Source organism: Ursus arctos, unplaced genomic scaffold (assembly GCF_023065955.2).
Source record: "Ursus arctos isolate Adak ecotype North America unplaced genomic scaffold, UrsArc2.0 scaffold_7, whole genome shotgun sequence".
NCBI classification, from domain to species: Eukaryota; Metazoa; Chordata; class Mammalia; order Carnivora; family Ursidae; genus Ursus; species Ursus arctos.
Genome location: NW_026623089.1, coordinates 23,978,195 through 24,003,619, shown reverse-complemented (window position 1 = coordinate 24,003,619; position 25,425 = coordinate 23,978,195). Strand labels below are relative to the sequence as shown.

At 56.6% G+C, this 25,425-nt stretch overlaps 1 protein-coding gene across 3 annotated transcripts; it reads right to left on the bottom strand.

The window, feature by feature from the left end:
- Positions 1-1,344: 1,344 nt before the first annotated feature.
- ITPRIP (inositol 1,4,5-trisphosphate receptor interacting protein) lies at positions 1,345-25,062 on the bottom strand. Of its 3 annotated transcripts, XM_048218934.2 has the most exons (3): positions 24,849-24,927; positions 15,282-15,445; positions 1,345-5,039 (listed from the first exon to the last, which is right to left on the bottom strand). In XM_048218934.2, exon 3 carries the CDS (start codon positions 5,024-5,026, stop codon positions 3,368-3,370), a length of 1,659 nt encoding a protein of 552 aa, XP_048074891.1. In that variant the 5' UTR covers positions 5,027-5,039; positions 15,282-15,445; positions 24,849-24,927; the 3' UTR covers positions 1,345-3,367. The 3 variants fall into 3 exon arrangements, with proteins under 3 accessions (XP_048074891.1, XP_026349849.1, XP_044238029.1); XM_026494064.4 differs by lacking the exon at positions 15,282-15,445 and having other exon boundaries at positions 24,839-25,062; XM_044382094.3 differs by lacking the exon at positions 15,282-15,445 and having other exon boundaries at positions 24,849-25,062.
- Positions 25,063-25,425: the final 363 nt, after the last annotated feature.

Here is a 25,425-nt window from a genome sequence, read left to right as displayed (position 1 = left end):
TAGAACTTCCGGGACACTGACTGACCCTGCCACAGTCACCACTGACCCCACCCATCCTGGAAGCCGGCCATAAACCCCCGCAGCACCTAACACAAGCACTGATGACACAGTCAGGGACTTCACGTTGGGGGCAAATCAAGCTACTGTCGCATTCACAAATCAGCGATGACTGCTGCTTGCTGTATGAAGTTCAAATTTACCTTGGCTCAGCCTTGAAGGCTTTTCTGTGATCAGCCCCAACATTTTCGAACTCATTTGCTAAAACTTCTCAGTATCTATCAGCATATATACCAGCCCTGCGTGGGTTCAAATCCTGGCTTTGCAACTTACCCTTCCGTGCCGGAGCACCCCCTCTGGGAAATGGGGAGGACATTAACAGCACGCACGGCACAGGGCTGACATGGGAATGAGACGAGTCAATGTACATAAATGCACATAGAAGGGTGACCGGCACAAAGCAAGTGCTATTAAATGTTGCCTGCGTCTGTCACGCTCCCCCCCTCGCTCCACGGTTCTGGCTGGAACACTTTTCCAGCTCAGTCTCACCCATCTTTGAGAAGCTCTCTCAGGCAATGCCTAATCCCGAATCCCCCAGGGAGTGGCGGTTCTTGGACCTTCAGAATCACCCGGGGAACTTGGCACAATACAGACTCCTGAGCTGGACCCCTACTAGAGACTCCAGGGAATCTGCAGTGTGGCCCAGAAGCCCGCACCCGGGGGACACGCACATGTGTAGTGCGGGGCTGCCGCCGGAGAAGCAGGCTCTCACAGGGCTCCTCCTTCGCACCAGCCAGCAGTGTGTTCCCATCTTTCTTGTGGCCCTTCCCAACCTAATCGACGTCTTGGCCTCTTCAGCACCATCAAGAGATGCGGCAAGATGCGGTCTGCGGCACCTTCCCCAACGAGCGAGCAGATGCCCGGTGGGGTGGGATCAAGCCTGCTTGGGAAAGGAGAGAGCTTCCTCAGAAAAAGAGGCCTGGGTGTCCTCAGTGCAAAGGCCTATAAAATGCCCGGATGGACGAAAGCCTCTTTCGAAGACAGTCTCTTTCCTCAAAACCCAAAAGCTTCGTGTTCCTTGTAGCTCCCACATGTTTGCACACTGAGCTCTGTGAAAGAAGGTCTTGTGCCGGCATCCCCCACGTTCCCCTTCTGGAACTCTGTAGGCTGCTGCAAAGATGGGCTAGAAAGGTTCTATTTTGTTATTTTTTTTTAAAGCTTCCTGAAAGCTTAAGACTCAAAAGCAAGTGAAAGCTTCCGCTGGTCAACAGGAAACCCTCCCTGCTCCCCAACTCTGCCCGGGGAACCTCACAGACTTCCTGAAGTTAAAACAAACACTGTGACCAGTTTCTACTCCTTGCAAGAATTTAATTCTTCCTTTAATATAAATAAGGCAGCATGAAACACCGAGAGCTCTGCTGCTTTCTGCTTCAGAAGCAGCTTTGGCGCACAAAAGATCCCCACTGACCCGCCGAGTTGTCGTCGCTGGATAAACAAAAGGCCAGAAAGTAATTTTTCAGTGAACTTTCTCCTGGAAGCCAAGGGGAAGCCGAGGGAGGTTCAGGCTTGGTCTTGGCTTCTGGGACCTGGTTCCTGGCTGTGGGGTCTCCTCCAAGCACAATAAGATAAGGATGAAGGGGGAGGGGAAAGGCAAGGCACGGGCAATAATAAATACGGAAATTCACCCCGAATTCTGGAAACAAACACAACTGAATGGGGGGCTTGGGGCTACTGCTGGGGGCCACGTGGACATGACCCTTCCCAGCAGCAGCCCGGCCGCCAGGGTGCCGGGGAGACACAGACCCACATCTGCGCAGTCCGACTCCAGCTCACACGGAAGGGTCGCTACCGGCCTCAGGGCCCCATCACGGCCGAGCCTCCTGAGCAAGTGAGCCCTGTCAGGCAGACCGTCCATCTTCCGGGACCCCTGGGGCCAGGTGAGAGCACCCCTGGGCGAGGGACAGGGTCCTCGGCAGCCTGACATCCCCGTGGAACGGGTATGTGGTTCGGCAGGCCTGGCCCGCTGAAACCCGGGAGGGGAACCCAGGTGCTGGTTCGGGTGCGCTCATTCTCGCCTCCCCCTCGGCTTGCTGCAGGGTTACTGAGGCAGTACCATGGCAGGAAATCCCAAAGGGCCAGCGAAGCCACAAGTGGAGGAGTGGCTTCCCAACCCCCCTACACAGGCCTGGAGTGCCGAGCAGTGCTGGCAGTGCCGAGGTGACCTCTCTGGGGTTTGGCGGCTGGGTCGGCAGTGTTGTCCCTGCGTGTTCCCAGTCAGCTGAGCCTCTTCGGGTCTTGGTCATCTGTGCGGCTGCCAAGGCCCCTCCAGAAAGGGGGGTTCTGTGCAGGGAGGGCGCCCCGCTGGAGTGAACAGGTCTTGGGGCCAACGGACGGAGCTGGGTCTCCTCTTGCCTCCCGGCATGCTCGGTTCTAGGACTGCGACCCTGCTGAGGAAAACTCAGGGCTCTGGCATCCCTCCCTCACTCCTCAGCTCTGCCATTTTCTCTGAACTGGGCATCAGCGGCAGACCCCAGCACCCCAAGGACAGGTTCTACTCTTCACCCCAGTCACCCTGTGTCTCTTGCAGCTTCCACCTTCAGGGTCCGCCCTCCCCCAGCACATGGATGGTCAGAGACCAGCTGCGGAGCTTGTCCCCAGCATGGTAGGTGGCACAGCACACTGGGGGAGGGGGTGCACCCTGAGTGAGACACGGAGCTGAATAAGCGGCCGACTGAAACTTCTCTCTGCCACCAAGTACCCACTTCTGTGCAACAGACATTGGCCCCTTGGGGCCTTGAATCTCTTCTAGGTCTTTTCTCCAAATAGTTTAAAACATGGCAGCCGCAGTTGGACCGCTACTGTGCAGGCTGGGGACGGAAGCTGAAAATTCCAACTGTCCCTGTTAGAGCCTTGGCTGCAGATGCCCGGGGCCAAGGATTACTGGAAACGGGCTGCGGGGTCTTAACACGCATCCCCGTCAGCATCCTGCAGACCCTCTGTTGATACTGAAGTAGAGACCGACCTGGGATGTAAAAATTACACCCGAATCGATGTCTGCGTTGTCTTTAGCTCCATGTGCAGAGAGGATTTTGTCCTCATCTTGGCCATTTATGGTGACCCAAAAGTAAGCTGCAAAGGATCGACCAAACCCGGACAATAACTTCACCAGGAGGCCCGAGTGGCATGAAAGCAAACCAGCTTCCAGCTTGAAATTCTGTTTCCTCTGCGCCGTGGGGCCTGGCTTCCCTGCTGGGCTGAGCCGTGGCGCCCCACAAAGCCCGCCATTTTCCCGTGACAGGGCCTGCAGATGCCCCCAGAGGTGTGGACAGGTGGGGTGCCCTGCGTCCTGGCCGTCTGGGTCCCGGACGCTCTACAAGACAGCAGCTTTGTGGGGCAGGCTGGCATGGTCGGAGGGGATATGGAGGGAGTACTCGCTAATGAGCACCGGGGCGTTCTTGAGCATTTCGTAGAAGGAGTCCACTGTCTTCTGGTAGAGACTTCGCTGCAGGACGAAGGGCCGGAAGAGGTTGAGAGGCTCGGCCCTGCGAACGGCCTCAGGGAGTCCCATGCCATCGGGCACCTTGCGGTTGCCGATGAAGAAGTGATGGAGCTTCTTCTCCAGCAGGCTCTTCTCCAGGAAGCGAAGCAGCTCGTGCAGGCGAGCGTCTAGCTGCCCGGCCTTCCAGTCGGCCGGCCGCCGGGACAGCAGGAGGTGCAGCAGGGCCGTCTTCAGGTGGTAGTTGCCCAGGCCGCTGGGGCCGGTCAGGCGGCCCTGCTTGGACAGCAGGAAGGAGGCGATCTGCAAGCAGCTGAGGTGGCAGGCCCCCTCGGGCAGCGCCTTCGATGTCATCCGGAGGAAGTGTCGCTCGTAGACGGCAAAGGACAGGAGCCAGTCGGTGCTGGACGCCGGGGTCTCCCCGGAGGGCTCCCTGGGAAGGTGGGAGACAAAGTACAGGTCCGAGTCGTCACACTGGATCACAGGAATCAGGTTGAAGGGCATGAACTTCCCCGAGCGGAACTTGATCTTGAGGGAGCCTGGTGAGTCCAGCTGCCCGAAGGCCAGGTCGAACTCGTATTTGTGGGCAATGCGGTGCCAGGCCCTGGTGAGGGCCGTCTGGAACCACTTCATGACCTGCAGCGTGTCCAGGTACGGGGAGTCGCCGGCGCACAGCAGGGTCTCCAGCTCGCTGCCCGGCCGCGCGGGGTTGTCCCTGCCATGGAGGAGACACAGCATGTCTTCCCCCAGCGTGGTCTTGCCGCAGACGCAGCCCAGCGCGTCCTCGTCGGCCCGGACCACCTTGATCTGGCCGTAGCCCTGGCGGTCCAAGGGCACGGAGCGGCGGGAGCAGCAGAGCTCGGGGCGGAAGTGGTAGGGCTCGGGCGGCATGAAGGGCACAAAGAGGTCACACAGCAGCGGCTTGTCCACCTGCCAGTTCTCGTACATGCTGTCCACGCCAATGAAGTCCTCCACCTCCATGTCCGTGTCCCGGTTGCAGAGGCTCCGCAGGGCCTCCAGCAGGTCATCCACGAAGCCTTCCACGAACTCCCGCGTGCGGGCCGCATCGGCCGTGGCGCCCCGGATGCAGTGCTCGTAGAAGTGCTCGAGCGTGGCCTTGTTGGGCAGGGTGAGGCCCCGCAGCGGGGCGCCCTCCAGGCCGGGCAGCTCGTCCTCGTCCCCGCCCGGGCACTCCGGCGAAGGCCCGTCCTGGTAGTCCTGCCGCCACACCTCGATCACCAGGAAGAGGATCACGCAGATGGTGCTCCACAGGTCCCAGGCCGTGCGGGTCTCATTCTGCTGCTGGCCTTCCTCCGCCACCCGCTCCAGCGCCTCCCTCTCGGCCACCAGCCGGGCCACCTCCTCCTCCAGGCGGAGCTGCTCCAGCTGCAGCTTCTCCTGGTGCGCCTGCATCTTGCGGATGATCTCCTCCTCGTTCTCGGGGACCGTGGCATTCTCCCGCGGGAACAGCAGCGGGTGGTTGATGATGGCTGTCACCACCACCAGACACACCCGGAAGAGCCCCAGAGCCATGGCTGGGACTTTCCTGCCAGACAGAGAGACAGATCAATGGTCACACTGAGCTTCCCTCCATGCCACTTCCTCCCCGGACCCTCACTCTAACCTCTGTCCCACTGAGCTGATGAGAAAGTCTCGCAGTTCTCCCGCCCAGCTTTCAGTCTCCCCTCGTCCCATGCCTCGGGATAGCCTTGGAAGAAAGAACCACAAAGCCCTGAAAGCCAGCAATCCTGGCTGAGCGACTTGTGGAGGCTGTCCTGTTTGTCTGCTCAGGCTTTCCTCCTTCTGGAAGCAGCAACGCACTTTCCCCAGGAGCCAACCCTTTTCTGGCCCCCGTCCTATGGCTTGGGTGGGGATAACCCCACCCCCAGCTCCAGGGGTGAACATATAACGCAGGCCCAAGCTATTCTGTACCCCCGCCCCCACAGTGTGGATTCACTAAGGAGCATAGGACCTCCCTCGGGCCAATGGGAGGGACACAGAGGTGGGATTTGCTGGGGCCGATGGGAGAAAGACTAAGTTTGCCAGGGAACAGGATCACAGCTGCCAGAGGCTCTCTAGACCTCAAAGGGGGGTCTGCTTGAGAAAGATGCCAACATAGACAAAAGCAGATTCCCTGGATCCAGCTATGCCTGAAGCCATTGCCTCCGGACTTTTAAAGTCATCTAAGTCAACAATATCTCCAACTTTGTTTAAATCGGTTTGAGTTGTTTTCCTCTACTTCAACCCACCTCTTCCCAGTGAATGCCTTGTGGTGAATGTGACTTTCCTTAAGGCATTAAAGCCTAGTGGTTAAGAACAAGAAGGCTGAGTTCCAAAGCCATCCCTGTCATTGATTAGCTGTGTGCCCCTGGGCACGTTAACACACCTCTCTGAGACCCAGTTTCCCTACTGGACGAGAGGAAAGCCAGAGCACGCGCAGGCCACAGTACCGAGGGATGTGGTGACCCACGCGGACTGCGAACACGGCACAGTGGATGGTGCAGAGTGCAGACTCATTGAACAGCAAGTGTTTCCGAAGCAGTTTTGGGCCCTTGTCTTCTGCCACTGTAAACCCCTTCTTCTGATCCGTAAGACCTCAGCCCAAATTCAGACCCTGACCTCCTGGCCTTCTCCTGGGTCTCTCCCCAGGGCAATCTTGGAGACAGCCAGAGTGACCGAGTCATTGGATTTCCTCTCCTGAGTCGTCTAAACATTAAATCTGACTTCTTAATTGTGAAGGGAGACACTCCATTCCTCCAGGACAAACGGATTTTTTAGATCTCAAGTGACTTTCAGGGAAGGGCTAACCCTTCACAATCCTGGGAGTCAGATAACACAGAACCTCGGCCCCATCCCAGACCTATCGAACCAGAATCTGCATTTTAATACTATCCACGTGAAAGTCCTCCAGGCGCAGTCGCACAGGATAAGCCTTACATCACGCCCTCTCCTCCCAGGAAGGAACCTTGGGAAGTAACAACGGGCCTTTGCCATGCTTGCCCTGCCCTCTTTGTGCCTGGAACCTCAGCGAGGAGAACAAATGGCCAAATGAGGCTGTTGGACGGCAGAGAGCACAGAGGGCCCCCCGGACATTCTGTCTGCCAGTGCGGGCTGATAGGAGCTTCTCCACTTTGCTTGAGCCCCATTCCCTAACCCTGAATTTACACCCCTGAAACCACTTGTTCTGGTTCTTACCCTAACGGTGCCAAGGAACAGGGACGTGGCATCAGGTAAAGACACGTCTGCAGGTTCTAGCCAGCAGGGCCGGGATGTACGTGAGCTGAGTTGCCACACGTGGGTAAAGCCTGCTGCTCAGATGTGATTCCATCCCATACACAGCTGGACACGCAAGCAGGAACCGAAAGCGGGGTCCACCGGCAGAATTCAGCACGCACACACATTCAGGCCTCAGAGGTGAACTTGAGGAGGAGATGGAGGACAGGAGAAAGTGCAGGACATCAGGCCGGAAGGGGTGTGGGGTGAGGAAAAGGTCCAGGGTGAAGCTAGCCAGCTTTTCTTCCCTAGGACAAGGAGCGGCTTGCTAGATCATTGGTGAAACAGGTCAGCCCTGGTTTCCCCATGAGAGAAACCTCAATGGAAAGTCTTGCCGGGGTGGTCCAAGGCAAAGCCGTGAGGCTGGCTTCTTAACAGGGATCAGGGTTTTAGGATCAAGGCGTGCGGTGCTAAGTAGCACAGCACCAGGCAGCAATCAGCTGGGAGAGAATTTGGAGGTTCTGAGGTCCTTGGGGGCCCCTGTACTATAGGCAGTCCCCTTTGGGCACAGCAGACCCTGACAGGTCACAGTCATAGTCCTGGGCAGCCCCTGACCCTGGAGGTCAGCCTCCACACCAATTCAGGGTAGGACGTCAGCAAGCGGGGAGCGGCGCCATCGTCAAGCCTCAAGACTGGGAGGTCTTCCTTCTCTCTCCCCAGCAGCTTCCATGGGGCTGTGTGCATCCTCATGCCTTGTTCAAGGGCTGTAATGGCCTCCTTGTACACCGGGACAGGCAAGTTTCAAAGCTCCAAGCCAACTGGAGCCATCAACTCTGTATGCAAGGGATTAAGAGGATGGATTCTGGAGTAGCCAAGACGGGGCTAGAAGCCAGCATGGGCACGTACTAGCTATGTGACCTTGGACAAGTCACCCAACGTCTTAGACCCTCAGTCTCTTCATCTGTGAAATGGGCATAATCATACCTGATGTTGTAAAGCTTGAATGAGATCATGCATGTAAAGCCCTTAGCAAAATGCCTGCCCCCGAGCAAGTTTTCTCATGAAAAGGTATCTGTGATGGGATGGGGAAATGCAGTGACCCTGCCTGTAGGGGTTCTTGAGGGGCCCCACAGATGCCCCTACAAGGTACTCTGGCAGGATGCAAGCAGCCCTCAGTGACACTGACAGGAGTAGGGTTACCAGACTCACTGGAGCATGAGGGCGATGGGCGGACAAAGGGCCTGGGTTTGAAATGTGACTCTACTCCCTGCCAAGGGGCCTTGCCTCTCCAGGGCTCCACGGCTGTCCCTCTGAGATGGCGCTAAGAGCAGAGCCTCCCTCCTAGGAAGGCTGAGTTAAGGGAGATAATCCATTTCAGGTGCTTGGCACAGAGCCTGGCACAGAGTCGATGCCCTTCAACATCCGCTCCTTCCCTCTAGGCCTCCACAGGCCTCTGTTTTCTCACCTGCTAAGCACACCAGCCCTGCCAAGTCCTAGGGGTGTGGAGGAAAGCACGCTCGAAAGTGCTTTGAAAGCACAAACGCTCCTCTAGAGTAGCCGTCCCTTGGCGTGCCACTCTGCCCACCCTGCCCCCCAGCAAAGGGGAGAAGGCTTGGATCCTCCCGGAGGTGGAGTTCTGACTCACTCCTTACTTAAACCATCAACTCCCTCCCAGGGATCAGATGAGATCCCAGTTGTCATTTTGCTCCTTTTAACGTGTGGACAGGCCAGCTCTGCTTATGGCAACCTAAGGGATGGGGAACAGGCTGAGGCTGCCATTGGTCACTAGACGGGGCCAAGCTGGAACCTCTATTTCCCCTTCCCAAACCAAGCCACAGGGAACACTGCCCTGGGGGCCATGGGGCCAGAAGAATGAGGAGAAGGAACCAGAGTGGTGCGACTTTTATTGGAGACCATAGGGACACACAGGTATTTGGGAGGCTCTCTCCAAACCATGAATACATATGCATGTACGTACACACACACACACACACACACACACACACACACACCTTCCCAAAAGGCCCCTTTCTCCAATTTCAAAGTTGTCCACCTCTGCCTTGGCCCAAGGCTCTCAGCCCTACGAGGCTACCCCAACACATGGCCCAAGACATCCAGCTGGGTTCAGCTGAAACATTAACTTGGGTCACTCTGAGGGCTTTTGTCTGTCTGCTTGCCAGGAAGCCGGCAGGAAACCTGCAGAGTTCCTCTCCACCCCCGCTCCTGCCCATGGAGTGTGGTGGCCCATGCAGGTCACAGCTAAACTTAGCCTGGCAAAGAGCCAGGGTCACGAGGCAGCAGGGGCTAGGGCACAGGGCTGCGGGTGGTCAACCCAGACCAGTGGTTTTCTCAGACCCTTATTCCGCACCAGGCCAGAAGCCTCAGACTCGGGGAGAAACCCCAGATGGACTCTCTGTTCCCTGGGGTCTGTCACTCCTGCATTCCCCAGAGCCCCCAGCACCCCAATCCGAGCTTAATCCAAATCAATGCCACTAAGAGCTGTCTAACAGACACAGGCTTCCGTTTATCAGGCCTCACTAGGATGTGCTGGGTGCACAGCGACCCCTATAACCTAAGTGCGTGCTGTCCCTGTTTCACAGATGGGTTAACCAAGCCCGAGAGACAACCCACAGATGGGTTAACCAAGCCCAAGAGACAAAAAGCAGTTTTCTAGCCACACGACTAGAAAAGGCACAGCTGGGTTGAGATAGTCTGTTCTATCTGCTCCACCTGGAAAGCCCAAGTTCTTTCCACCCTGATGTTTCCAGAGCACCTACTATGCACAAGGAACATTCTGGATGCTGTAGGGCTCACACACATGAGCCCAGCACGATCGCAGGCAGAAAGAACACCACAATCCACACATGGAGGCAGACAGCCACCAAGGACCGTCACAGGACTGAACGAGCTGGGGAACGTTAACGGCGCATGAGCAGTAGGTGACGAAAACGCAGAGTTTCATTTCTGTTCTTTGGGGGCCCCTCTTTGTCTGTGGGCCTTCCTTGTGTTCACTAGCAGGGGAGATGTGGGTGTGCAAGCCTTTGGCTCCACGTCCCAGTAGCCCTCTCCTTCCAGACAGAATTCCCACAGCAAACCTGGAGCAGTGAGAGCCTGGGTTCATCCACACCCCTTCTGCCCCCTCACCCACCTACCCCCACCCAACGCTGGCTGGTGGGCCTCAGGACCCATTTCTCAGCAGCCAGCAGTCCCCTGGGACAGTGGTTCTCAAAATGTGGTCTCTACTGGGCAGACCCCGTGGGAACTTGTTAGTAATGCGAATGCTCGGTGCAATCCCAGCCCCGCTGATCCGAAATTCCAGGGCCGGGGCCCAGCACCTATGTTGTAACGAGCCCTTCGGGTGGTTCCAGCACCCACTCATGTCTGAGAACCAGCCCTGCCCAAGCCAGGCAGGCCTCCAGGGAGGAGGAGGGTGTGGTTCCTGTGGTGTCCCTGCAGCCCAATCCTGCAGCTCGCCCCGTGGGTCAGATGCAATTAGCTCTGCTAATTACAACAGCAAGAGCCGCCCGCCCCGGCGTCCCCTTCCGAGCTGAAAGGAGCAGCTGAGGCGGTTTCCTTATATATTTAGAAGAAAGGAGGAGGTTGATGGCAGGGGAAGCCACCTGCAGCCCAGGTCCCGGGGCATTCCTTGGGTCCCTTTCCCACTGCTTCGCTCTGCATGCTCTGAAGAAGGGACCAAAGGAGACCAAGCTGTCAGTAAGTTTGGGCTGCACCCCTACTGTGCGCCCGGCCTTGTGCTGAGTTTCTCAGGCCCAGCTGGCAAGGTACACGGCTGTTCGGGGGCAATAAAGCCACACATTCAAGGAAGTCAGAATTTAGTGTTCTACTCATCTAAGCCCCATTTTACAGATGAAACTAAAGAGACCCAAAGAGGAGACTCACTCGAGCAGGAGGGTAGGGTCAAAGTGGCCCAGGCAGGCGGGCCCTCCCAGGGATTCACAGACGGACAGACAGCTGAGAAGGCACGGTGGGCGCTTGTGTTCTCATCAACAGCAGCACTCGGCTAAGTACAGCTAAGTACTCGGCGTGTATTCTGTCGTTTGGTTCTCAGAGCACGAGTTAGGTAGTTGAAACAACCTATCTTATGAAGAGACTGATGATCAGAAAGGTCCACTGTGTGGCTTCTAAGATTCCCTGTCTGCAGTGAGCCTGTCCCCCTTTCCTCTGCGCTCCCCCCACCCTCCCAGGGGATGAGCAAGCCCTGCCACCTCCCAGGCATCACGGCCAGGAGCGACCACCCAGATCATCGAGTTGGCTGTGCCTCGAGGAAACAGGACCGTAAGAAAGTTTGATCCCGAGTCTTGGGGGTGGAGTTTGGGCCCCATGAGCAAGCAGTCTGTCTGCAGCCCTGGTGAGGCTCTCCTCTGCGGTCTGGCCTGTCTGTCTGATCCCCGATTCCATGCCTCTTTCTAGCAGAGCCCACGCTGCACACTGGTGTCAGCTTCCCCGCCCAGCCCAGGGGCACCTTCATTCAGGGCCAGCTCAGGGGCCCCTCCTCAGGGAGCCTGCCCCTGGGTGCAGGCCTGCCTTGCCCTTCTCAGAACTCTTGCAGGTGAGGCCACCTTCTCACTCTTCCCTTGTGTCACTTTGCCCACCAGTACCTTCCTAGCTACAGTTCCAGCAAGTTCCCAAAGCTGGATGTCCTCCTGTCTCCTCCAGGGCACCAGGCTGCCCAGTATGTCGGTGAGAGCTGACTAATCATGTGTTAGAGAGGAGATGGTCGCTGTGGGAGTGACATGTCTCCACAAACTCCTTCCTCTTCACCTAACTCAGGCCCGGGGGTGGGTGAGTGGGGTGTAAACGGACTCACTGTAGATGGCTCCCACCCTCCAGCACAGGAGTCCCCTGCAGGAGAGGAGAAAGGCCTTGTAGACTGGCCTGCCCCCCAGCAAGGCCATCGCTCCCTGAGGTTCCTCTCTGCCTGCACCCCCAATGGGGGTGGGGACAGGGGAGGGGCTGAGCGGCACTGGGGAGGGGCTGGGTCCTGTGGACTCAAGGCTGGGTAGGAGAGGGAGGGCAGAGCAAAGACAGCAAGTGAGAAAAGAGGAAGGAAGAGGACCAACAAAGCGTAATTGAGAAATGGGTTGAAGGGCGAGGTGCTGGGCCCCCGGTGTCTCTTCTTCTCCGTGTCCTTACAGCCACCCCCATCACCTTCCACCCCACCCCTCCCCGCAGCAGAACCTCTGTCTTGGCGTCCAGCCAGGCTCGCCTGCCTTGGACCTGCCACCCTCATGGCCACTGGGCTCCTTCCCTTCCCTCCTTCCAGTCACCCTTCCCGAAAGCAGGGCTTGTAAGACCAAATGTGGGGGTGCGGGGTGGGGAAGGCCCCGTAGTGAATGGACGAGGCTGCGGATCCTAGAGATGCAAGTGGCGGGCGCAGGGCAACCGGGTCCCACACGCTCTGTGTACAGGACAGAGCCGCCACACTGCATGCGCTGTGTGCCGAGAGCGGCACCATCTTTTTTTTTCTCCCAAGAGAAGCCAGAAATCTGGATTTTATCAACATCCCTCAAATTTACAAGGTCGGGTGCTATTTCAAAAATTCTTTGAAAGCCATGGAAGCCAAATAAAATATGTCAGTGGGCCACCTAAAGCCTGCAGGCCCTGGGCCCCAGCCCCCTCTGTGTGCCTCCTTTCTCCTGGCCACCAGCACTCCCCAGCCCCTACCGAGCACCCTCAAGGCTGCCCTTGACCCTGGAACTCTCCTTACTTTTCCCCCTCAGCAACACCACCTCCTTACTATTTTCTCTGTGAACAGGACTCCCTGAAATAGCCCCCCGGCTCGACCCTTCTCCCCAAACCCAGTCCTGACTGTATTCCAGCGTCTCCCAGTCATCCCAGCAGCCACCCTCAGCATAATCAGAACCAGCATTTATGAGGGCGGGCCTGAGCCAGGCCTGCGCCGGAGATTTACATCAAGCCTTCTCCACAGCCTCTCCGGGGACTAGAAGAAACAGAGACTCTAGCCTATCAGGTACGCACAAGGAGCACTTGGAGCTACTGTCCAAGGTCTGTGGCCCCCGGGAGAACCGGACCCCCACTGCCCCTCCCTAACCCAGGGGAGATCCTACACTGGGCTCAGAAGAAGCAGAGGTCAAGACTGGACCCTGGTCGGGGTGGGGGAGAGAGCAGAGAGCACAGACAGCCCCTCCATCTCGCCCTGCCAGGCCTGGTGGAGGAGAGCCCAAGGCAAAGTTTACACTGTGAGGGGAGTGGCCTTCTCGCCAAGGTGAGCTCTGCTGTCACCGCCCGTGGCCTGGCCGGACTCACAGAGGGTGCCGAGTCACACAGGCCAAAGCACTAAGTTTCCTCAAGGCCCGATTTCAGAAGGGGAGGGGCTTCCAAAAAGTCACCAGGATGCCAACCCCGTCCTCCGGTCTGGGGTCACGCAGCTGGTCAGCGAAGTGCAGGAAGGACAGGGGCCTGGACTCCGCCGATGTGGGTGGGAGAGCCCACACCCTTCCTGTTCCCGCTCTTCCATCAGCAGCTCACACACATCCCTTGGCAAGCAACAGATGGAGAAGGCAGGGGAGCCACCAATCTCCCAGGAAGGACATGGTGTCCTTCCGTCCAGCCACGCTGCCTGAGGTCCCCACAGCACATCATGGGAAATCGCAGTGTCCTGGGACAGACAGAAGCCTGGTGTCACAGAGGCTAAGGCATGGCAGGGAGCTTGCAGACCCCAGAGACAGGAAGGGGCTCCCCTAGCAGCCTTTTGTCTTGGCCCACATCCAGCTTTCTCTCACCTGTTCCCCCCCAGGGCACCCTGAATCCAACAGTTGCTGCAGTGGGTTGAACGCTGACCCTCAAAAAGATAAGTCCACAGGCTAACACCCAGACCCTGTGAATGTGACTTTACTTAGAAGGAAGGGTCTTTACAGATGTAATTAAATTAAGGACCTTGAGATGAGCTCAGCCCATATGCCCCAGGTGGGCCCTAAATCCAGTGACAAGTATCCTTATAAAGGGGCAGAAAAGGAGCAAACAGACAGAGAGGAGAAGGTGCTAGAAGCTGGAGGCAGAGGCTGTAGCGAAGCTGCCACAGCCTGGAAGGCCTGGAGCCCCCATGCGCTGGACGGGGCAAGGAAACAGCCCCCCTCGGGGCTGGAGACGGTGTGGCCCTGCGGGTACCCCGATTTCAGACTTCAGGCCTCCAGAACTTTGAGAGGTTTGTTTCTGTCGTTTCACCACCCAGTTAGTTTGTGATGTTTTGTCAAAGCAGCCGTGGGAGGAGAACAGTCTCGAAGCGCAGCCTCCTCGCCCACCCTGTTCCCCTGCCACCTCTGAGGCAGCCTTTGCCCGGCACCCACACCGGGGGCTCCCCAGCCTGGCTGGCACGGGCCCCTGGCATCAGCTCCCCCGGGCCCTCCCTCACTCCCAGGCATGCCGGGTGGCCTCCTTGTCCCTGGAGGTCTCCCTCCTCCATCTCATTGGGTTCTAGTTTCCATTTGACATGGGTCAGAGGTTTAAGACTGATGTTCGGGGCCTGGCCCACCCAGCCTCGGGGGACCCCTCAGTTCCCTTCCCACCTGCCCTGGCCACTTCAGATGATTGACTGTCCCCTGAACATCTCCTATATAGCCCCCAATTCCCTGCACCGTGTCCAGAGCACACAACCCAAACCCTACCTGATGGTCTTCACAGCAAGCCCATCTCAGAAACTGCCTCCAAGAGCCTTCCTGATCCCTCTCCACCCCCACCTCCTGAGACAAACCCTTCTTTCTTGAAAGGGATACAAGAACAAGCTAGGGTGGGGGGGCGGAGACGGCATATGTAGTAAGCCCTTCTGAGTGTGGCTAAGTCTGGTGCCTCGTGCGGATGGCATCCTGGAGATGTCCCACAGCTGGGACCCCACAGTGCTTGCTCCCCCCTCCTCTCCTTACTTAGCTCGGCTCACCGGTGCAGCAGCCCCATTCCACAGGCGGGAGCCCGCGGAGCCGAGAGGAGGAGCATTCGCTCACGGTCTCACAGGAAGAGAGCAGAGGAGCCAGAGGCCATGCTAGGCCCACAGCTCCAGACCCCGCCATCTCCCTGCTTCACCCCTTCCTGCTCTTTTATCACAGTGAGCCGCTTGAGCTCTGGTCTTACCCCACAACTTCCAGGGCTGCCTGCTCAGGGCACCAAGGATGCGTGGGGTCCTGGGGACCCACCAGGGTGCTCCCATCCTGTGCTCTGGAGACACCCGCTTTCAAAAGAAAGCACACATGTCCTCCATCCTTAGGAAGGATGCGTTTCTTACAGCGAGTGTGCACCAAAGTGTGTCCCTTGATCCCCGGATTCCCACCTCAGATTTCTGGACCTGAAATCACAGGGGCGTGTTAACAATGGAAACACAGAGGTAACCACTTCCCGCAGTGAAGCAGCCCTCATACACAGTCAGATGTTGGCTTGGCTTGAGCTCGTGTTTCTCAGAATTTCCCTCTGCCCCTGGGCCCCATCTCGCCCACAAGAGCGCTGGCTGGGAGGGAACGTTAACACCCACCTCAGGCAGGGATGCCAAGGCTCCCCAGATGTGCCCCCTTCTCTCCCTGCACCCTGTGTTCTCTGCAGCCCCTACCTCCAAGCAGAGCGGGGAATGCTCCGGAAGAGCCACACTCTGGCTGTGGGGCAGGGAGGGCCAGGAGGGCAGGCCGCAGTGACAGACGGCAGGCCGCAGTGACAGAACGCAGGCTCCAGACAACAGCGAACACGCTGGCTCAATGGGGAGGGTCTGCGAGGGGCCTGAGCGGGAACCAGAGAGAAAATACAAAGGAAAACAAAGTGGAGACAAAGCCCTCCCTTGGCCACCCTGCTTCCCCTCTCACAGAGGAGCTGGGGATGGATGGAATGAACCAGGTGGCTGGGCGCCACCTTCCTTGTGATCCCTGGAGGAGAACAAGGACAGACCAGCTCACAAGGGCCCCCAGGACTTTTCCATAGTCCCCCCCCCCCCATCTGCCGTCTCTTACTCACACCCCGGCTTGAGGGATTCTAGCCCCCACACAGTGAAATCCCAGGCTGTTCTCCCACCCTAGCCCCCCGGGGCTTGGGCGGTACTGGACCCAGTGCCTGTGCCCCAGCTGGGCTGGGGGGAGGGGGAGAGGGGAGGGGGGCAGGGGGAGAGCTCTGGGCCTCCTGCCTGTACACACACACACACACACACACACACACGCTTTGTGCCTGCAAAGATCTAAAACGCCTTTCATCTTAATAAAGGGGACTAGCAGGAGACACAAAGGCAAGATGGAGGCCAGCCCAGTTGTAAAACGCCTCAGAGCTTGTGGGGGCCTCTCTGCCTGTGCTCTCTGCTGCAGGAACCTGCGCTGAACACCAGGGCCAGAGTCGGCCTGCCCTCCCTCTCCGGGGCCGCCTCAGTCAGGGTGAACCAGATCTCCCGTCCGGGAAAGCAGGGGGCCTAGACTCTAAGTCCTGAACAGTTGGCAAAATTATCCCCAGAACCGTCTCGCACTGCACGGAGTCCTCTTCCCTGTGAATCAGACAAAACGCCGACAACCAGCCACGGGGATGGAATGATGCCTGCGCTCTGCCCTGGCTTCTGCCCGAGATGGCGCCTGGCACATAGCAGGGGCGCCTGAACCAACGACAGCAACCAGTGGGTCAGGCTGGGCAGGCGGCAAGCGGCCCCCGAAACTGCCAAGTTCACAGGGACATCCTCCACCCCAAGGCCACCCAGGAAGAAACAGCCCAAGAGGTTCAGCTGAGGAGCTTAACACTTTGCAGAGGCTCAGTGCACAGCAGTGAAGGGGCCAGACCCTGCAATCAGAGGGCCTGGGTTTGAATCCCAATCTCTCACGGTGACAACAGTACCTCCTTCTTGGCATGGTGGTCCCATACATGGTCATGCTCTGTAAAGGACATGGTTATCTGCTGTGGTATGGGTGATAGCCCAGGTCTCTGCTTTGATTTGTTAAATCCTGCATCTTAGGGACTCCCCTGGGGAGACGGGGGTGACCGACATCCCTGCAGCATTCCAGAAGCCTGGGGACCTGGTCTGGTTGTCTCCTCTACCTCCCTGTTTCTTCAAACGGCCCCAGGGGCTACCACAGAGGGAGAGCAGGAAGCTTGGCACCTGGGGAGTTCACAGCTTGCGCCCCCCCCCCCCCCGGGTCTGGCAGCATCGACACTGACCGATCTTCTAGGCCTTCTAAGCACCTAGAAGGAGAAACCACAGTGGGTCCCTGATGCCTGGCATTAAAGGTGCAGGGGTTCCTTGATGCTTGCTGAGTGAATGAATGACGTTGGGGGAAAGAAAACCTCGCTGCTTTTGAAATGGGGGTGTAGTGGGAGGTCCCTGATGAAGTCACTTGTAAGGTTTTGCTTCCTGGGAGGCGCTCTGCAGTTAGAAAAGCAAAGTGCTAAGAATGGTAAACGCCTAGGGGAATGTGAGCAAAAACCCTTCCAGACGAGGCCCGGGAGACAGACCTCAGCCACTTCAGGTCTGGACGGCCTTCTTCGAACTGTAGGCTGACTCACCACCCGTGTTTACCAAGAAAACGACCCAGGAATGAACCCTGACACAAGTTTATCTGACCCCCAGCTGCCTCTCCCCTTGACGCCCACTTCCTTGCTTGAGAGCCTTACAGAAATATAAGATAAATGGAGGATACAGGATTTGAAGCAAATTCAGGAAAAGCAGCAGAGAAGCAACCCTTGGTGGACTGGCAAGCAGTTCTCCCTTTCTGGGAAAGAACAGCCCAGCCCCGTGACCCTGACACCCCATGGAAGAGTTTAAAAAACAGCAGCCATCGTGTGACATTTACAGAGATTCAGGCATTGTGCAAAATGCTTTATGGGTCTCATCTGCACAATAAACCCCTGAAAGAGGCACTATCTGTGTTTTACAGATAAGGAAACTGAGGCACAGAGTGGCGAGGCCACTTGCTCACCATCAGCACTGGGATTCGAACTCAGGACTGCCCTTCAAGCCTCCGATCTTCCCATCATGCTGTGCTGCTCAGTGACTTGATTATCTATGAAATATTACATGTGTCTATGGCCTTTCCTGCACCGTTTAGGACAAGGCGCTGACAATTTAAGTGAAATGTGGGCTTGAAGCAGGGAGTGAGACTTAATGAGCGTTCAAGGCCCCTCCCACCCAGAGACTCTGGGTGTGACCTGAGATGTCTGAGACTGCTTTTCTGCTGAAAGGACAGTGCGTTGGGACAAGGGAGGGAGGGAGCACCCTTCTGACAGTGGACAGTGCCTTTTGCCAGGAGGCATCAGAGAGAAAGTGCCTTCTGGAGTGGCAAGCAGGGGTAGGGCCTAGGCATCCCCCATTCTCTTCCCCTCCAGCCCAGACTTGCTGTGGTCCTGCCCCTTCACTGACTCTGGAACAAAGTCTCAGCAAACAAAGGACCTTTTCATGACCTTCAGGCGGGTCCCTGACTGCTGCGAAGACGGCTACTGAAACCGGCTCCCAGGAGCACAGTTTGTTATGAGCGCGCGGTTTTGTACCAACAAGCAGGACCAGAATTACGACAACGCCCTCCCCATGGTTTGGTGCAGGTTACAGGAGACTCTCCTGTATCCACTTCAGGGAATGACCTGGGGGAGAGAGGAGTAGCCCAGGAGAGCTCCAAAGCTGAGCCCTCCCCCCAGGCGGCCAGGCAACCACTATGGCATTCACCTGCAAATGAGTCATTTGAGAATTGTGGGCTTTGTCTTTTTTCCAGGACTTCCATCTGAGGATCTTAAAGTGCTCTGTACTTTCTCTAGTACTGGCTGCTCCTATCCCCATTAGACAGGCAGAGAAACTGAGCCCAACTGCTAATACCACAGAGTCAGAGAGGGAGGGGACCTGGAGTAGGTGGTCTGCCTGTTGTCTTCTGACCTCTGACACTCAGACTTTGTGGGATTCTGTTCTTTGGCAGGACACAGTTGACACCCATGCCCGTCCTCTCTAACACCACTCCCCAAATCTCGGGTATATCTCAACCACCTCCAAACCTCTGTATGAATTACTGGGGAGGAAGGGATTCCACAGCTTTAGTTTAGGCCAACTTGAAATTCGATGGGGCGTGCCAGAGCTGGTGAGAGGTGAGCTGTGAGACCTTGCTTCTGTTCCCAGCTGGTATCAACTCCTGGGGCAGCGGATCCCACACAGTCCTCCTCTCTGCGTACCTTTGATTATAAAGCTCCATGAAGCCAATGAATCCCGAGCACATTCACTGCCTTGCACATTGTACATGCACAACCAATACTCGAGCAATGAATGAAGGTCCCCTCTCTTAAGTCAGTCCCTGTAGTGAGGACGTGGGCATCCTTGTTTCCCACCTTCCTTTGGAGGTGAGGGTGGAGAAGGAGGGAAAGCCACTTTTCTGATCTCCCTATCACTGATCCCCTACCTCCCACTCTCCCCTACCAGATTCAGGTTGTAGAAGGGAAACCCAGGGCCATGGAAGCTGCCAGAAGTTACTGAAAGGAGTCATGCTCTTTGCTCTAAGTCACAGCTCAGAGAACTAAGACTGCAGCCCTCAGCACTGAGCTCTATTCCCCTGGGCCAAGTCCAAGGCCCAGAGACCAACTGGCTCCCAGCCTAGACCTCTGAACTGCAGCCCCTCCCTCTTCCCCCTGCCCAGCCCCTGAGAAACACACCTGTGGATGTCACACCTTCTGTGCTCCCTCCCTTCAACATGTGTCTTACAGTTGGGATGGTTCTTATTCCTCCCGGTCTACCTTAAGGTGGAGGTGAGGTGTTGCCGTGGGCAACAGTGATGTCACCTTCCAGGTGCTTCCATTCTGCTGATGTCAGGGGGTGGGCCACTGGATACAGGGGGAATATGCTTTCAAAGAGAAAATACCACAGGTCCCAAACTGCTGAGGAAGGCCCTGCAGACCTCTTAGGCACCCCCGCAGGACCCTCTTCCTTGCCCAGAAAACCTCACCCTTCTCTCCCTCTGGAAGGACGCCTGCTCAGACCAAGCATCAAACCTGACTCTCCCTCCCACAGAGTTGGCGGAAAGTGGGGACTAGCAGCTTTGTCCTCAGCTCTGAACAAACCACAGCAAGGGCACCAATGAGCTCCTTCCTTCTAAGCCTCTAGGACAGTCTGGGTCCCTACAGCCTTGTCCTTTGGCCAGACATCAGTGGCACTAATGGGGAAGCTGGGGTCCCAGCTGGGCAGAGAATATGGATCCTCGACTGAACTCTACTGTCTTTAAGAGCACGTACTAGCCCGATCAGAAGTCTGTGCTGCGCACAGTGCTCAGTGCTTTCTACACATGTCCTGTGAGTGGTTATCCCCATTTTACCGATGATGAAACTGAGGCCTGAAACAGTCAAAGCACTGGCCCCAATACAGAGAACATCCATGTACTGAGCAGTGGGGCCAGGACTCAACCCAAGCCCACCCTACCCCAAAGCCCACGTGGATCACATTTCCTTGGCGCTGGGGCACCTGAAGACTATGGCTTACTAAAGATGAGCCATGCGGGGCCAGACAGAGCTCACAGAGAGCCCTTTAAATCCCGAGAGGCCATCTGGGCAGGCCAGCTGACCCGAGGCAGCCAAGGCGAGCAGTGCCTTAGTACTGCTTCACACCCATGCTCGCACAGGGGCTGCCCTAAGTGGCCAGTCTGGGCTCTTCCACTTCCCCAAGCATCTGTGCTGATTAGGGACCATGTTTCTTTGCTCTGTGCTTGGCTTACTGTTGACCCATCCAGGCCACCTGACCAAATCCTCTTAATTTGCATACAGCATTTACCCCTTCGTCTTGGCCTCCAACCCTGGAGCTGTATAGTGGTTAACTTATGCAAATAAAACTCTATGTAGCTGGGAGCTAAAGCTTATAAAGCACTAAACAAATTAAGTAAGTAAAATAAAAATAGCTAAATTATGCAAGAGGAAATGGAGAAATCCTATCAGGTAAACACTGCCCCTGAGACACTGGCCAAGGAGACCTACACAGCCAGGCTGACTGGAGTACTGGTCTACCTGGCAGGTGTCTCTCCACTGATCAGAGGTCCATGGAAGTCAAGAGAGTCCCGTGTTATTAGGCATCCCCCTCCCTCCATTTCCTGCTTTGCTAAGCACGAGCTGATCTTTGGATTCCCATGTGGCTCGCCCAGGACGCAGGGACCAGATACTATCTAGTCTGCGTGATGGTGATGGTCATTAAGTCTTCCAAATTAATAAACTAGCATTCTAATTTGCACACCCACTTCCGGGATCTTCTAGAGGTGACTCAGTAGTCCAAGACCAAACCACTCGGAAAATTGTGGAGATGGGATTTCTGAGTAGGCACAGCTAAGAGCTAGACTTGGGACAGGTGACGTGATCCACATAAATACCACCTTTATGCGAAATCTGCTGGGTACCAGCTGATCCTTCCCAAGAGACTGTGAGGCACCCTCACTGGATGAGAAGCTAGTTTGTTTAAACTGCTGTCTGTAGACAGTATGTAGTAACATGCTTCATTTCAGCTACCTAAGTGCTAAAATGTACGGTGTGGAAAATAAGTGATATATGAGGGTGTGAAATGGAATTTGGGGAAAGATTTCCTGAACAAGCTTGGGAAAGGCATTTGCAGGTGAATAGGGCCTGGACAGGGAAGGGAAGAGGGAACAGATGGGGACTGGGGGATGGGAAGTGCTAGAACAGCATGTTTGGACACTCGCCACCACCTCGTTCCACTCCTGGGGGCATTTCCTGCCTGGGTCAGGGGCCCCGTGTAGCTGTGGCCTTTTCCCTCTGCACCACATACAGGTGGCACTTACTCATCACCCTCATGTCAGGCCCCAAACTGGATTTGCCACCTCACACTGCCCAGCAATTAAAGAGAAAAGTCAGTTGATACTTGGGCCACGCCTCCCATGAGCTGTCAAGGCCAAGAGTGCTCTTTCTTTCCTTGCCTTTCTGCTGCCAGATGAGTTTTCCATCTTTTCTCCATCTGAGCAGAGAGTGGGTATTTCTTCCTTGGACAAAGAAAAAAGCAATTGCTCTTTCCTTCTTCCCACAAGGGCCCCCAACCAAACTTTTTTTTTTTTTTAAGATGTATCCATTTATGAGAGAAAGAGAGAGAGAGCGCCTGAACAAGAGAGAGCGTGTGGGGGGTGGGAGGCGCAGAGGGAGAGAGAGGAGAGGATCCCAAGCTCCCAAGCAGACTCCCCCTGAGTGTGGAGCCTGGCACTGGGCAGATCCCATGACTCCTGAGATCACGAGCTGAGCCAAAACCGAGAGTCGGGTGCTCAACCAACTGAGCCACCCAGGCGCCCCCGAACTAGCTTTTTAAGCTTGTTTCTTGTTCTGTGAACGTTCAGTGACTGGGACTCAGCTTCCAGACTCCTGAATACTTCACTGCTCTGTGCCTTAGTTTCCTCATCTATTTGGGGATAACAGTGCCTACCTCATAGGACTACTATGAAAATTAAATGACTTAATGAAAGGAAGGTGGTTTTGGGGGGGAAAAAAAGCCTGGCAAATAAATGTTAAGCCCTCAATAGTGGCTGGTTATCAGGGCTGCTATGTATGGTTGCACAGGTGGTGTACTGCTCAAGAACACCTGGCCCAGGGTATGGTGAGGATGAATCCAGCTCCCAGGTACTTGTCCAGCTATGTGCCTCGGCCATGTCCATTAAGATGAGGCCCCAAGGTGGTACCCTAAATGTCACCAAGGCGCCATCCCCTTGCAGCGAGGTACATCTTATTGTAATTCACACCAGGAGCGGAATATACTAGCAACAGCTTTGGTGGTTATTATTAACATCCCTTGGCATTCTCGGATACATCCCTCTCCCCAGCAATAAGGTGCTGCTCCTCAGCTCCCCAGCACTCTAGGACGCTTCTCTATTAAAACCCCACAAGCTCCACTACTACCTCATCCCTACTGAGGGGACTTCTCGGCCCCAAATATGGAGCCACAGTTTTGGCCTCTGAAGGGAGTCTCTCCTTCATAATGGCTGATGGCCAGCTATCTCTGGTGACAGGCATGGGCAGTGCATTACCCAGTGAGGAGTTCTAGTTGTTGGCGAGTTACTGCTTACTTCTGAGTAAGACCTGTCTCCCTGTCTCTCCTAATCAGTGAGTCTCTGAGGTTAGACAGAGCAAGTCTTCTCCTTTTCTCAAGTGCCAGTGCTGGAGATTCCTGAAGGCCACAGCCTCAGCCCCCTCGGCTTCTCATCCCGGAGACAAATGTTGCCGGTTCACTTCCTTTTCCCTCACAAGACGCACTTTGCAGAGCCCCCTTGCCCTGCCATCCCCTCTCCTCTGGACCAGTTTCCTTTGGCAGTGCTGTCCCTTCCAAGAGATGGCATGGAGCACTGAGCGCATGCACTCCAGGGGCCCAATACTACCCTTCCAGGGGCTCTGCTGGTCACTGCCTCCCACTGAGATGTGTACCTCCTCCATCAGACAGAATCCCCCACCTTCTCTTTATTGACCCCAGGGGTTCAAGAAGGGAAAAATACAAAACAGTTTTCTCTAAGATTTTATTTATTTGAGAGAGAGAGAGAGAGAGAGAGCACGCACGTGAGAGAGCACAAGCAGGGGGAGGGGCATAGGGACAGGGAGAAGCAGGCTCCCTGGGAGCAGAGAGCCTGACTGGGGCTCAATCCCAGGACCCTGGGATCATGACCTGAGCTGAAGGCAGAGGCTTAACCCACTGAGGCACCCCGGCATCCCCAAAACCAGTTTTCTCCCAGACAGTACTTTCTCAGGTGGGCAATTTTGCCAGAAGCCTCTACCAGAAGTTCTTCCCTATCACTGTCCCCAGATAAAAAGTTCACCCCCACACCCTCTTCTTTGTGTCCCTTTGAGCACCACAGGAGCTGGGGGCCATTCCTGGTAAGGTGACAACTTCTGGGATGATGGCATCGGGTTAAAAGTTCAGATCCTTGAAAGCCAGAGCTTGAAATTGCCGCATCTTTGAAAATTATGGAGCTAGGGTATGGCATTTGAACAAAAGCCTTTCCATCCACCCAGGGAGCGAGCAGAGTCAGTATAACCACTTTATGGTTACCCACAAGTGGAAAATACGAGGGCAGAATGGCCCCGAGCAGCAGCAGGCATAGGGAATTAGCAAACAATGAAAGCCACTTAGGCACGTAGGCTGGAAGGATGACTCCAGAGCACAGCCCATTATGTTATTAATAAAGACATGAACGGCAGCAATTCTACCTGTGTCTGCCATGCCATTTTCACAGCTAACCTGGACCTGTGACTACACCAGCCTCAGATCAGCTTAACCTGGCAGCCTCTCCGAGGCAGAACTGGTTTGTAAAAGGGAAGGGCCCTGAGTCAAAACCAGAAGAGTAACAAGAGAACAGAACAGGATTCTCAAACTGATTTGGATCCCAAGGACCGGGGTCTCGGATCTGCCACTATCTGGAGCTCTTTTGTTTTGAAGGTGGTGCCTTCTCAAACCAGGCAGAGGATGAGAATGGCAACGTGCGGTCCCTGAGTGGCTCAGTGAAATATTTTCCCTTCCTGGTTGGTTTTTAAAGAGGAGCGTTTCGGATGGGAAGCCTGGCCTCGGGGCTTCTGAGTCCCTTCACCTGGAAGCAGAAAGCTAGAGACAACTGGGGAGGGGTGCGGATGGGTTAAGGGTCAGACGGCAGAGACTATTTGAATCCGCAAGAGAAAGTTCTGCACAGCGTGGGGTCTCCTCCACTAATAGTCCCGAAAGAGGAAGCTGTGGAGGCTTCATCCGGCCCCCATAACCCCCTACCTTCACTACCTAAAACCGAGAAAAAACACGCTGCACTCCTCCTGCCTCCTTCCAGGAGGGGAAGGAGGCTGGCCAAAGGGCCGGTGACCTGGCCTGTCTTTCTGCCCCGGCACTCCGCTCCGACGGTCAGAAGTAACGGATCGTCGGGGCACCGGGCACAACGTCGCGGCCCCGCTCCAGGCGCCCCGAGGAGGAGCTGCCCGCCGCGCGGGGCTGCAGCGAGGTGCCCCCGGGGTCCGCGCCCGGGGCTGGAGCGGAGACACGGGGGCGCAGGACTCGCGCGCCTCCAAAGACCACGCAGCCGGGGCTCCCCAGGCAGCCCAACCCCGGGCGGAGCAGCCGCCCGCGCCCCCCGGGACCCCGCTCCGCGGCCAGACCGCGGGCGCAGCGCCGCCTACCCGCGGTCCCCCCGCCCCGCGCTCCTCTTCCCACACCACGCGAGCTGGACGCACCGGGACTTACACTGGCTTTCGTCCGGCTCCCGGTCTTGGCAGGGACCGCGCCAGACCGGCTGCGCGCACGGGTCCCCAGGGCCCGGAGGCCGCGGTTCGCGGGCGGCTTCGGCCGAGCGTCCAGCCCGGCACTTAGGGGGACGGGGGCGGCGACACCCCGGCCGGCTCCTGCCTTCGGGCCTCCATCAGCGCGGCCCTAAAGGCTGCGGAGTTACTCATTTCCTGGATGTCACAGAAACTTTTTCCTCCTTATAAGAACAAAACACCCGCCTCTACTCCGGGCGGCGGAAGCTTCTTAAGGAGGACCAGGCGGGTTGCGGGGGCCCGGAGCCGGGGCCGCCGCAGAGGTCGGCCCATTGACCCCCCGAAACTCCAGAGGGGCGAGCAGAACTGGAGGGTGACCGAGCGAGTCGGGCTCCGGCCACCGGAGTCAACTAGTGCGGGCGTACGGGGAGTCGGGGAGGACGCCCTTAAAAGTCGGTGTGGGCCGGCGGAATGGAAGGGGTTAAATCACCGCCAGTCGGCGGTGCGTTTTCCCGCGGCGCGTTTTACGAGCGGCGGAATTCCAGGGGCCACCTCTTTTGTCT

Excerpts from the sequence above, each read along its gene's own strand:
- ITPRIP (XM_026494064.4), bottom strand. The coding sequence starts at position 5,026 with ATGGCTCTGGGGCTCTTCCGGGTGTGTCTGGTGGTGGTGACAGCCATC.